Source organism: Sus scrofa, chromosome 13, assembly GCF_054392235.1.
Source record: "Sus scrofa isolate SSC_HxYL_T2T_F1_AM1 chromosome 13, Sscrofa_HxYL_maternal_Yorkshire_Landrace_v2.0, whole genome shotgun sequence".
Lineage (NCBI taxonomy): Eukaryota > Metazoa > Chordata > Mammalia > Artiodactyla > Suidae > Sus > Sus scrofa.
In genome coordinates, this window is record NC_139395.1 from 194,722,250 (window position 1) to 194,736,485 (window position 14,236).

Here is a 14,236-nt window from a genome sequence, read left to right on the forward strand (position 1 = left end):
AAAAAATTAAGAAGTTGAGGGACTGTGTTGAAGAGCAATTTTATCTGCTGACAATGTATCACTGTAACAAGGGCACAAGGAGTAGAAAAGAGTCTAGAAACCATCTCATGTTAGAGGAAACTTTGGAGGGTGAGCCCTGTATGTAGATTGAGGAACCTCAAATTCTAGTCACTTTCCTGGCTCCCGCATTTGGCACATCCCTTCCCATGCCTGGCTTTGTTTCTTTCCCCTGTAAAATAAGAGGTTTGCTTTAGAGCAGTGCTACTCGCAGTGTGGTCCCTGGACCCATGGGCCATACCTCAGGCCTTTCGAATCAAAATCTTTGATTTCACCTCTTTATTTTAAAAGATCACATTTTATAACCAAAATATATGTAATTTTTATGTGTTAGTCATACTCTAATAGAGCTTGGGAAAAATAAAAAATCTCTCAGGGTGGGGCCCAAGAGTCTGTCTTTTAACAATCTTCCAAGTGAACAGGAATAGACACACAGCCATAGAGAACAGACTTGTGGTTGCCATGAGGGTAGGGGGAGGGAGTGGGAGGACTGGGAGTCTGGGGTTAATAAATGCCAACTATTACATTTAGAATGGCTAAGCAATGAGTTCCTACTGTACAGCACAGGGAACTATAGGCAATGTCTTGGGATAGAACATGAAAAAAGATAATATGAGAAAAAGAATGTATATATGTATATAAAAGAATGTATATATATATATAAAAGAATGTATATATATATAAAAGAATGTATATATATATAAAATTTTGCTGTGCAGCAGAAATTGGCACAACACTGTAAATCAATTATACTTTAAAAATGTGCAAAAAGAGGAGTTCCCGTTGTGGCGCAGTGGTTAACGAATCCGACTAGGAACCATGGGGTCGCGGGTTCGATCCCTGGCCTTGCTCAGTGGGTTAAGGATCCGGCATTGCTGTGAGCTGTGCTGTAGTTCACAGACCCGGCTCAGATCCTGTGTTGCTGTGGCTGTGGTGTAGGCTGGCAGCTACAGCCCTGTCTAGACCCCTAACCTGGGAACCTCCATATGCCACGGGAGCGACCCAAGAAATGGCAAAAAGACAAAAAAAAAAAAAAAAAAAAATGTGCAAAAAGAAAAAAAAATTAAAAATCATCTGAGTGGGGAGTTCCCACTGTGGCTTAGTGGAAATGAATCTGACTATCATTCAAGAGGACTCAGGTTCAATCCCTGGCCTTGCTCAGTGGGTTAAGGATCCGGTGTTGCCCTGAGCTATGGTGTAGGTCACAGATGCAACTTGGATCCTGGGTTGCTATGGCTGTGGCATAGGTCAGCAGCTATAGCTCCGATTCAACCCCCTAGTCTGGGAACCTCCATATGCCTCAAGTGTGGCTCTAAAAAGACAAAAAAAAAAAAAAAAAAATCTTCCAAGTGATTTTTACTAAAGTATGAGAAGTGTTAATCTAGATCAAATGTTCTTAAACTCAATTCTCTGGGCAGTGTCATGGAAGGACTCCAGGGCTTCTACAGTTCACTGAATCTCTATGAAACTTTATGTATGGCAGTCCCGTAAGTCCCCTTGCAGTCTCAGAATGCTGTAATCATTGTTTTCTCCAGAGCACTTAGCATAGAGCAGAGTTTGTAATTTGCAGTCAAACAGGTCACATGTAGCTTCAGATAGGTTTTTGCTTAGCTGGCCCAGTGTTTTCACCAAAATGAAGACATTTTAAAATCAGGAATTTTACGTAAAATTGCAAATTCAGCTTTTCTCCTGAAAAATCTTGCAAGATATGTCAACTCTTGATTTTCGTGTCCAGTTTGTAGCAATTATCTGGGGCTGATGAATGATTGTCCAGTTAAGTCAGGGCACACTCTACCCAGCTCTCCCCTCACCCCAACTGTCCTCAACGCAAGTCAGAAGGGAAATGGCCAATTATAATTGTGGCCACGTTGATGGTTTCTGTAGAGAAAAAATATATATATTTTTTGCTAATCATGTTTAGGTACAAAAATATTATTTTTTGTATACTTGGTTTTCTTCCTTTGTTTAATGATTAATTGCCTGGCTACGCTTTTAATGTGTAACACAGAGCTTTTTCCATGCTACATTCTCAGTAATACTTGTTTGAGAACATTATCCAAGCCCAATTATGTTTTAGTTGTGTTGTGCTCTTCAGAATTGGGGCTTTTTACTGTTACAAAGGTGCATTCGTTTCTAGGAGCTCCTGTAACACTCGGTGATTTAAAACAACTGAAATTTTATTTGCTTACAATTCTGGAGGCAGAAAGTCCAAAATCCAGGAGTAGGAAGGGCTGGTTCCTTCTGGAGGCTCTGAGGGTTTCTGTTGCATGGTTCTCTCCTAGATTCTGGGGCTGTCAGCGACCCCTGGCATTTTCCTTGTCTTGTAGGTATATCACTACAATGTCCTCTTCACATGCTTTCTCCCCTTGTCTGTGGCTTTTCCTTTTCTAAGGACACTCAGACTGGATTTTGGGCCCACCCTAAATCCGGGATGATCTCATCTCAAGATCCTTAATGCTATCTGCAAAGATTCTATTTCCAGATAAGATCATACACTCAGCTCCTGGAAGTTAGAACTTGAACTTAACTTTTGGGAGCCAGTCTTCAACCTACCACCCAAGTGTCTTGCCATTTTCAAACTACTGAAGCAATCTTGGCTACATCTTTCCAACCATCTTTTTCTGTCTTCCCATTAGAGATACTACATGGCTAGCTCTCGGCAGATTCGGAGGCTGGCAGGGGCATCTCGCTCTCCTGTCATTTCCCACTTCAGCGAAACTCTGTCGGGGGTGTCCACAATCAGGGCATTTGGACATGAGCAAAGGTTCATTCGGCAAAACAAAGAGCTGGTGAATGAGAATTTGATCTGTCTCTACAACAGTGTGATCGCAAACAGGTAATATACCATATACCTACTTCGGGATTAGTCTCTTCTTGGATATCTTGTTCACTGGCTTCTAAACAGGAAGAGTGTTTTGTAATGTCATTTCATCAAAAAAAAATTAAGATTTTAAATATTTCTAGTATTTAATGTGCATTTAAGTTAAATTATACCTATTAGTATCTATATGAAAAGTTCATGCTACTTTATGTGAAAATAAAGTCCTGCAAGTTTATGCAGAACGCTATTAGAATTACCGAAGATTTGATGCTGTGTTGTACTTTATATTTGTAGGATATATTTTACTTGCATACAGTAATTTATAATATTTTAAATTTGAAGCTATATATTTTAGATAAAGGAGAAACAAATATTAAATGGTAGGGCACATTTTAACTTTTAGAGACCAATTTTATCATAAAAACGTGTATGTAGTCAGAAAGATAATCGATTTTTCCAATGAAATTTTAAAATAAATGCATCATTTTGGCTGGTCTTCTTTTCTTTTGATGTTTAATTCTAAGTTTTAAAGCAAAGTTCTGCAAAAGCAAAGTATGTTTTTATGCCGAGAAATCCTTTACTCAATCGTCATTGCAATAATCCTATGTTTCATTGAGTTCTAAGTAAGTAAGGAAAAAGAGAAAGTGGCTGTTGATGTTTACCTCTTCATTTCCAAGAGGAGAGCTCATACTAAGTGCACCAAAGCTTTTGCATCTCAGTTCAGGAATGTTTTTCATTATGGCAGGTGGCTGTCTGTTAGACTTGAATTTCTTGGCAACCTAATGGTGTTGTTCGCTGCACTGCTTGCTGTGCTGGCTGGCGATTCTATAGATTCAGCAATTGTTGGTTTGTCCATATCCTATGCCCTAAATGTAAGTAATAATGATTTTGTGGTATATGATATGTTTATAATCCAATTAATTAAGCTTTCCTCTCCATTGCCTGTCTGAATTACAGATTCTATTAACTAAGTAATAGAGACAAATCTGGGTTACCCTAGAGACTCATTGCTTTCTCTGTTTTGTTGCTAGCAAAAGACCAGCTCTGCATTTCTAAGTTAGCTTACAGCAAGTGCAGACTGATACCCAAGGCCCAGTGCTTGAGCACTAGGGCACTCTTGCTGTTGCGTCATTACTCAGAATTTTCCTGCTCCCCTATCCTTGTAGCTTTATAAAGTATAACAATTTTAGGGCCCCTCTCTACTGTAGCCTATCCATCCACTTTGCTCAAACTAAACAAAGAGATAACGTAACTCTGGGGAGAATATATGCTCTGCTTCTTCCCTGCTTGAATTTTTTCCTGTTATAAGCTCTAGTTTATATTACATCGCAGAGCACTAGTGCTTATGACTATGTTCAGACCCCCTTTGTAAAATATAAATTTTCTTAAACTGCCTAATATAATTCCACATTTTTAAAAAGATGAGTCTAGATGATTTGGGTACATGCCCTTAGTCTCTTCTCTAAAACCCTTAAGGTCAGTTGCATTTCAGAATTCAGAACGTAGACCTCTAGGAAGGAAATATAATGCATAAGTATATATATGCAGGGCTTGGGGCAGAATCTATAATCAAACTGATAGGAGACCATTGACTGAAACCACCCATCTTGACCAGGCACAATAATAGCCACTTGCATGAGTTGTCTCACAACAGGAGGCCCTGATAAGGATCATAGTCCTGCCCTAAAGACTAACCAGGAGAACTTGGAAGGGGCCAAAAGGAGGGAAAAGACAACCAACCTCCCAGAATCCTTGGCACTGAGATCCATTTTGGCTGAGAGGTCCTGCCAAGAAGGACCTGAGCCAGACCAAGAATGGGCTAAGCAAGATGACTGGCCAGAAACAACCCAGAAGTTAATCCCATTCCTGTAAAACCTCAGACTGCAAGCCATGTGGCAGAGCAGTGCTCCTAGGTTCCCTTCATTTACTCTGCTGCCCTCTGCCCTGGCGCCTCTTCCCAATAAAGTCTTTTGCTTTGTCAGCATATTTGTCTCTTCAGACAGTTCATTTCTGAGTGTTAGACAAGAGCCCACACTCGGGCCCCGAAAGGGGTCCCCCTTCCTGCAACGAAATACTTGTTCTGCAGTGAAATAAATGAATTTTACACCTTAAGTGCATTATGATTTTTTTTTCTTTTCTTTTTTTTTTTTTTTTTTTTTTTTTTTGCTTTTTAGGCCCACACCTGTAGCATATGAAATTTCTCAGCTAGGGGTCGAATCAGAGCTACAGCTGCCAGCCTACACCACAGCCACAGCAATGCCAGATCTGAGCCATGTCTGCAACCTACACCACAACTCACTGCAACGCCGGATCCTTAACCCACTGAACGAGGCCAGGGATTGAACCCGCAACCTCATGGTTCCTAGTTGGATTCATTTCCACTGCGCCATTACGGGAACTCCAACACCTTAAGTGGGTTAAATAAACACTTTAAGGAGGCCAATATCAATTCAAGACACATTGGCCATCAAGTGATTTAGCACCAAATTCAGGAAAAAATCTGAATTGTGAAAGTTTTTTTGACTTTTAGAATTAGATTTGAAGTTACAACCTTGGAGAACCAATATTTGGGCATAAGGTACTTGCAAAGAAAGTAGAATTTGAAAGAAAAAAAAAAGGCAGTAGTCAGAAAATTAGAATCCTCCTGAAGAAAGATGGTAAAGAATGCCAAAGGTAACATTGTGCAGAGTTTTTTCTCATTTATGATGTACATTTCTTGAGGCATATCCCATCAATCTTGGTATTCATCATTTCTTACACCAAGTATGAACTCCTTTAATATATGTCGAATTATGTTCATTCCATCTTCTGCCAAATAACCACTGTTCGTGATATTAATGAATTAACAAACTTAAAGAGGCACATATGTGTTTCTATGGATAAATATGCTTACTTCTCAAATTATTAAATAATTCAAAGAGATAATGTATATGAAATTTCTGAAAAATGAAACTTTATAAAGTATTATTAATATTTTGTAAAAGACTAATATTCATTAAGATCTCGATTTTTCACTCCCAGATTACTCAATCTTTGAATTTTTGGGTAAGGAAAGCATGTGAAATTGAAACCAATGCAGTGTCCATTGAAAGAGTTTGTGAATATGAAAATATGGATAAAGAGGTAAGCACACCTAAATAACCAATAAATGGATGCAGAATTAAGATATTGTAATGCACCTTGAATTGACAGTTTAAAAATAAATTTTAAACAAATCCTACATTTCCAGATTCATGTTGTAATATCCAATATTTCAACAAAATTAAAATCCAAATCTGTTATAACATACACCATTATTATTTTATGTAATCAGCAAAATAGAAAAAAAAAACCCTGCAAGTTAAATGAGGACAGTCGATAAATTTTAAGACACATCTGATTTCAGTATTGTTATAAAAATGAAATATGATCATCTATTTTTAAGAGGCATGGTGATTTGCCCCCTACCAATGCAGAGTAAAATATGCAACCTACAATTATAACTTTGTGAAGATTTTACATTGAGAAAAGTGTCTTAATATAGTCATCTCATAATTATTTAGAATCTGATTGTGCAGTTTTCAAATTAACTGTGTCTTTCTTGCGTATACTTTCTGTTGCATTTACTCATCATTAGCATCTCTGTGGATGGGAAAGAGGAGGTGAATAAATCAGTCTGCTTTGTTCCCTTTAATGGACTATAATTTGGAAGAGAGAAGAGTTAGATTAAGGACAGGGCATATTTTACTAATCTAGGTTATTTCTGTCTCCTGGTTCCATGAATTAACAGGGCAGATGATAAAAGTTATATGCTGAATTTTTGTATCACATTCAATCTACCCATAAAGGTATCTAAATCTTCAGGAAACTTTCCTCTTTTGCTCATAACTCCTCCAAATAAAAACCTGCAAATGCCCAGTTGTATTTTTGGTAACTCTCTTCGTGTCTTTTCTCAGGCCTTGCTCCACTGACCTTCTCTAATTCCTACATTTCAGCACCTCAACAACCGCTTTGCTCCTTTCAGCCTGTAAAGATGCTAAAATATTTTCTACAAACTCCAACTCTTACCTAAACTTTGAATCTTCCTCTAGACTTTTTCCTAGGTATTACCTTCCTTTTTCATACAGATTCCATGAATGATTTGTCGACTGTTACAATCACAATCACTGTTATCAATATTTAGTTTGCTCAACCTACTGCCATGGGAGACTAATGCAAAAATTTTACTGTTTTCTATGTTTTCTAAATCTTTTTCTAATATATGCTTTTTTCATTAAAAAAAAAAGACAATGTGTGCACACACACCCAAAAAAAACCATTTTTTTAAAGAAAATAATCACCTTTATGTAATTTGATGCAAGTGGTGACAGATACTGTTGCAAAAGCTTTTGGTGTGGAAAAAAAAAGTGAATTTGTCTGGATAACCCTGTTTACTCCACTATAGCCTCATTTCTCTGCTTCTCTCTACAGTAGAATTCTTTGCAATGGTCACCTGTACTTGCATTCTCTCATTCATTTGGGATCCTTGTCAAACATATTCTAAATCTCACTGCTTCGCTGAACCTGCTCTGGTCAAGTTCACCAATGGTACCATCTCCATCTTCACTTTATTTGGCCTATTATTTGACACTTGTGATCACCTCCCCTCATGAAAACACTTCACCTTGCTGGCTGGGCACCGCACTCTTTTGTGTGTTCTTCTACTTCCTGCTCTTCCTCCAGTTTTCCAGCCTAGGGCCCTGTCTCAAGTCCTTAGCATGTGTATTTAGCTTCCTTTACCTGGAAAGTTCTTCCTCTGACATCCATGTAGCTTGTTTCCTCACCATGTCCAATCAAACCTTTTCTAACCACCCTACTTAAAATTACACAAACCCTGCCTATTTCCTGTCTTCCAAAGTTTTATCATCAGCTAACGTTTTGCTTAAGCTATGCAGTTCTTTCTGTCTCTCCTCACCAGCATGTAAGCTCCGTAAGAACAAGAATTACTGTTTTTCTCACTGCTGTATCTCTAGCAACTAAAGAATTGACTGTCACAGTAAACACTCAGTATTTTGGAAATAAATAAATGACAAACTGTCCTCATCTCAGCTAAAATTGCAGGTTGCCTTCAGCTCCTTTGTAGGGATTTATAAGATTTTTCGTAATGACTCCATAGAAGATGGGAAGCCTTTTATGTGTAAAAATTTATTTCTAAGATTTTCTTATAACTGGATAAGGTTTATGTTGATATTATTTTATACTCTTTTCAGAAAAATCATAACATCTGCAAATGTCTTTCATTAATTTTGTTTTAACTGTTTACATGCATGAGAATTATTTTGAGGGGAAAGGTATTTTTTATTATAATTATACTTTTAAAATATTTCTTTGTTTTAAGGCACCTTGGATAATGTCTAAAAGGCCTCCATCACAATGGCCCAATAAAGGGATAGTGGAATTTATTAATTATCAGGCTCGATACCGAGATGATCTTAGTTTAGCATTACAAGATATCACTTTCCAGACTCATGGGGAAGAGAAGGTAACATATATATTTCATAAGTTTCACTTTCCCTTTTATCTGAATATATTCATTAAGGCCAAAGTACACTGTGGTATTGAATGCGATGGTCATTTGTTCAAATTTCATATGAAAGTAATAAAGACATATGGTTGGTATGTACAGTATAAGTTTTTCCTCTATAGATAAAAATAAATATTTTAAATTGTTCATAAACTATTGTGAAACATGATTTTATATTTTAGTTTTATTGAGGTATGATTAATAATTAAATTTATATATATTTAGGGTGTACAGTGTGATAATTTGATATACACATATATTGTGAAATGATTGCCACAATCTTAAGAACACTTAAAATGTACTTTCTTAGCAAATTTCATAGTATTAACTATAGTTACCATGCTGCACATTAGATCCCTAGAATATATTCATCTTATAACTGAAAGTTTGTACACTTTAATCAATATCTCCCCATTTTCCCTACCCCTCAGCTCCTGTAATCACCTTCTAGTCTCTGGTACTATGAGTTTAACATTTTTAGATTCCACATATAAGTGAACTCATATAATATTTTTCTGTGTCTGACTTCTTTTACTTAGCATAATGTCCTCCAGGATTACCCATGTTACCACAAATGGAAGGATTTTCTTCATGTTTTATGGCAGAGTTTTGTATATATATATATATGTATATATATATATATATATATATATATATATATAATTCACATGTATTTTCTATTCATCTATGGCAGACACTTAGGTTGTTTCTATATCTTGGTTCCTGTGAGTAATGTTGCCGTGAACTTGGGAGTGCGGATTTCTTGTCATGATACTAATTTCATTTCCTTTGAAAATATACCCTATTAGTATACTTTGTTTTTACTTCCTCTAGTATGTGAAGTTCAACAATAAAACAATAAGATAATACCTACCTACCCAGTAAATCCATAGGAGAGAATATTTTTAAAGTCAGTGACATCATATTTCCAAGACCATTATTAGTGACATGGGAATACTTGAGGGGTAATTTAGTTAATGAAAACTATATACAAAGCTATTGATAGTATGATAGTATATCATTTTTATTTTAAAAATCAAATATACATACTAGCAATAACCCCAGAACAGTTTAGCATAAATAGTGAGTCTCTCTAGGTGATAGGGTTTTGATTCTCTCTAGGTGATGGGGTTTTAGATGATTTTTACCTCTGTATTTTTTCCTATAGTTTTCAAAAAGTTTTATGAAAACATATTTCCCTAACCGGATTGATATTTCACAAATAAATAAAAGTAAAATCTTTTAAAAATTAGCAAGCAATGTTCCGCATTCTCTTTTTCAGAGACGTGTCTTTGATGACCCCAAATATCTTTTTCTAGTCCTCTAAACCAGGTCCACTGCATTGACATCAAGAATAGAAATAATTTGCAACAAATGAAATCATTGTGGAATTTTGATTATTCTAATTAATTCAACATATCCATGTTTTTTTCTGATGTAGTATGTTGGATTTAAGATTTAAGATCTTTGGAGTTCCCTGGTGGCCAAGGGGTTAAGGATCCAACATCGACACTGCTATAACTCAGGTTCTTCCATATGCTGTGGGTATGGCCAAAAAAAAAAAAGCAAAACAAAAAATCTTTTATTAAGGGCAAACCAACCACTGTACTATTCCCTTTGCCTAATGTTTCTGCCAACAGCAAGACACAAATTGGCACCCAGAGGAGATTGCTTTAATTCTCGTGGCCAGAGAAACATGTGCAATCACTGGATGTTTATGACAGCTGATTATTTTGTTCACAAGCCCCAAATCCTCATGTATTATTTGTGACCACCTTTAATAGTTCTAATTCAGTAGCTGTTTTGGTACACCAAAGAAGTTTGCAGATATTTCTTTAGATTTTCTTGCCTATCTAAGGAAAGAGTTCTAGTCCCCTTTGTTTGCTTGTTGGGGAAAGGGATGATGGGGAAACCTGATTTTGAAAGTCCAGAGAAAATGACCCCATTATTTGTCTTTTAAATAACCACACTCTTAATAGATGGTTCAGGATGACCTGCTCTTCCTGGGCTGCAGATATACCCTAGTTAGGTGGTAACTAAATTACTCAAAACTAGAGGAAACATGCATATTAGCCCAAGCCTTTCCAGTGAGTAAGGAGTGTCTGGATAAAGACGATCCTTGAAAATCACATTACGTCTTCCATGACAGTCAAGGTTATTCTGACTGGTAAAATTAGATCTCACTGACCATGGGATGTATTTAAAGTACCGACATGTAGTGTATTTATTGTCAGTACAAAGACCCCTTCCCTGACAAAAAGTATAATATAGACCTTTTATGATAATTTCATTATAGATTGGAATTGTGGGACGAACTGGAGCTGGCAAATCAACACTATCAAATTGTCTATTTAGAATTGTGGAAAGATCAGGAGGCAAAATTCTTATTGATGGAATTGACATATCTACTATTGGGCTTCATGACCTTCGTGGCAAACTTAATATTATTCCGCAGGTAAAGACCATTTTGCCGTTAGTCTTTCTTAACCCCTCCAGGTGAACTTTTTTTAATAGACTCTGTTCTTTTCAAGCATATGCATTTGTTTGGGGGAGCCAGCTTATTTTAAGTGCATAATGAAAAATCACTATGTAATCGAATCCTATTAATAAATACTCTTACTCTGAAGTCTTCTGATGTGCCTTTATCTATTTGAAAAACTGGTACATTGCTTTGCAAGTTTCCTTTGTAATAATAAATACAAATAAAATCTGAGGGAAGATATCAGACCAAAAAGCATTGGTATTTTTGAAAGAAAAAAACATTTACTGAGACTTTTGCTTAGTTGGTAATTGGAATGTAGGACTCTTTTGACTTGAACTTTAGAAACATTAAAAAAATTAAAAGAACAATAATTTAGTCAGATCTTTTTTCTCAAGTCCTTTGATTTTTCCATCTGTGGCATCAAAAGAATTTGGTCATTAGCAAGTAGGCAAATTGGCTGAATGATATGCCTCTCTAGTCAAGGATGACTTATTCATTTGAGTTTGAGAGATTTAAGCTGAGCATTTCTGAAATATCTTTTTTTTTCTAAAAATATTTTAAAATACTATGATCTTCGTCATATTGTTTAAATATATACTTGCATTTGTGAATTTACTTCAAAACAAATTTGCGTAAAATCTGAAATTCTAGCAGGGAAAAATTTTAGTGGAGAGAAGAAACAGTTCTTCACTTATAAATCAAAACAGGTGTAGTAAAATAGTTTCACTAGGCATGTTGGTTGTATTGAAAAGAGCATGGACTTGTCCTCTTTGAAATCTCCTTGAGCACTTACCTTCAGTGTGTCCTTGAACAAGAGTTTTTTTGAAACCTTCAGGTCACTATCTGTCAAATGGAGATACTGACTCCTATCTTTCTGGGTTGGTGTTCTGATTGATAATATTATGTGTATAGTATAGATGGCATTTATTTGGTTATTTTCTGCATTATTTCATATCCCCTGACTAAATGGCTACTATCACCATCATTATTATTGAGGTTGTTATTGACATTATTAATAAGAGGAGGAGGAAGAATGAGGGAGTTTATATGATTTAATCTAACTTGTAGCTTATTCTGATTCTCCTTACTATTGGTTTCAGTATAAAATGAATTTGATAACTATTTAGTTTTGATCATTTTGTTTTTCCTTGTTTAATGTATGTATGCCTCATGCGACAGTAAGGTTACTGGTAACTGTGTTATTCTCTAGGATCCGGTTTTGTTTTCTGGAACGCTTCAAATGAACCTGGACCCCCTAGACAAGTATTCTGATGGCGAGCTGTGGGAGGTGCTGGAGCTGTGTCATTTAAAAGAGTTTGTACAGTCCCTTCCGAAGAAGCTGCTGCATGAGATTTCAGAGGGTGGGGAAAACCTCAGGTAAGCTGCAAAGAACAGAGCTTGCCAGGTTATTCTTTCCAGGCTTTTTAGAAGCAAGTTTGCCTCAGAGGGAAGTCACTCCAGAGCTACCATGGATTTGGTTTGGTCTTTCAAAATGCACCACTGCTGATTTCCTCTAGGGGATCAAGAAAAGGAATAAATAGAATGGTAGCCACTGGCTGGGAACAAAGGGAAAACAAAGGAACAATGCAGTGTGAAATGTCACTATTTAATTGAAACTTCTTTTGCAAAGACTCCTAATAGCTTTCTTTCTAAAAATAATGTTATAAGGAGCTGCCTTTTCTTCACAGCTGTTTAATGTCTTTTAGGACAGTTCCTTTATGTGGTAAGGAAAGTCTGGTGGATACTCTTAAGCCTACACTGAATGACTCAGCCTCTTTGTTACTCTCCTGCTCCCCCCCTCTCTTTCTGTCACCTTGACTTTCCTACTCTTTCATGAATATGCCAGGCCAGTTTCTGCCTGCCGCAGGAATTTTATACTTGCCATTCACTTTGCCGGGAACAAGTTCCCATTGAAAATCTACATGACTCACTCTCCACTTTCTTCAGGTCTTGATTTAAAGGGCATTTTCTCAGAGTTCCCTCTGTGACTCAGAAGATTAATACATGGTCTCCAGGAAGATGCAGCTTTGATCCCTGGCCTCATTCAGTGGGTTTCGGATCCGGTGTTGCCCAAAGCTGTGGCATAGGTCACAGATGTGACTCAGATCCGGTGTTGCTGTGACTGGGGAATAGGCCTGCAGCTGCAGCTCCAATTTGACCCTTGGCCCAGGAACTTCCATATGTTGCAGGTGTGGCCGTAAAAAGAGCCAAAAAAGGGCATCTTCTCAGTGCGGATATTTTGGCACACCCATCTAAAATATCCACCCCATACCCACACTTCTACCCTCCTTTTCTGTATGTTTGAATTCTTCTCATTACTATGTATTTTGCTCACTTATCTTGTTTATTTTTTGTTTCCCCATGTAAACTCCACATAGACAGACTTTTATCTGTTTAATTCATTGCTGTATTTGCAAAACTTGGACCAGAGTCTGGCATATAGGAATCACTCACTGAATTTTATGTGGCTTTTAGGGCCTCACCTGCACCATATGGAAATTCCCGGGCTAGGGGTTGAATTGGGGCTGCAGCTGACAGTCTACGCCACAGCCATAGCAATGCAAGATCCGAGCCAAGTGTGGGACCCACACCACAGTTCACAGCAATGCTGGATCCTTAACCCACTGAGCAAGGCCAGGGATCAAACCTGCCTCCTCATGGATACTAGTGGGGTTCATAACCGCTAAACCATGCTGGGAACTCCCACTCAGTGAATATTTCTTAAAGAAAAGAGATAATGGAAGTTCCCGTCGTGGCGCAGTGGTTAACGGATCCGACTAGGAACTATGAGGTTGCGGGTTTGGTCCCTGCCCTTGCTCAGTGGGTTAACGATCTGGCGTTGCCTTGAGCTGTGGTGTAGGTTGCAGACGCTGCTCAGATCTGGCGTTGCTGTGGCTCTGGCGTAGGCCAGTGGCTACAGCTCTGATTGGACCCCTAGCCTGGGAACCTCCATATGCCGCGGGAGCAGCCCAAGAAATAGCAAAGACAAAAAAAAAAAAAAAAAAAAGAGAGAGAGAGATAATGAATGGGTGAAATAGGAAGAGAATAACATATAATCAGAATTTTAGGACAGAAAGTGTGTGACCATAAATGCCACTGTTGAAATTATTTTACTGTTTTTTTAAACAGTGTTGGACAACGACAGCTCATCTGTCTTGCTCGTGCATTGTTGCGAAAAGCAAAAATTCTCATCTTGGATGAGGCAACAGCCTCCATTGATTTTGAGACAGACAGCTTGGTGCAGACCACAATCAGGAAGGAGTTTTCTGATTGCACCATTCTGACGATTGCTCACAGACTTCATTCTGTCATTGATTCAGACAGGTATGCTTTT

At 37.4% G+C, this 14,236-nt stretch overlaps 1 protein-coding gene across 3 annotated transcripts in view; it reads left to right on the plus strand.

Moving 5' to 3' along the window:
- The window catches only part of ABCC13 (ATP binding cassette subfamily C member 13), an 85,532-nt gene that overhangs the window by 69,675 nt on the left and 1,621 nt on the right, over positions 1-14,236 (plus strand). For all 3 annotated transcript variants that reach the window (XM_005670294.4, XM_084991719.1, XM_021070813.2), the window contains 7 exons: positions 2,694-2,893; positions 3,624-3,750; positions 5,900-6,001; positions 8,235-8,378; positions 10,717-10,875; positions 12,113-12,279; positions 14,032-14,226. In XM_005670294.4, coding sequence (XP_005670351.4) covers positions 2,694-2,893; positions 3,624-3,750; positions 5,900-6,001; positions 8,235-8,378; positions 10,717-10,875; positions 12,113-12,279; positions 14,032-14,226 — 1,094 coding nt within the window. The remainder of the gene's footprint in view (positions 1-2,693; positions 2,894-3,623; positions 3,751-5,899; positions 6,002-8,234; positions 8,379-10,716; positions 10,876-12,112; positions 12,280-14,031; positions 14,227-14,236) is intronic.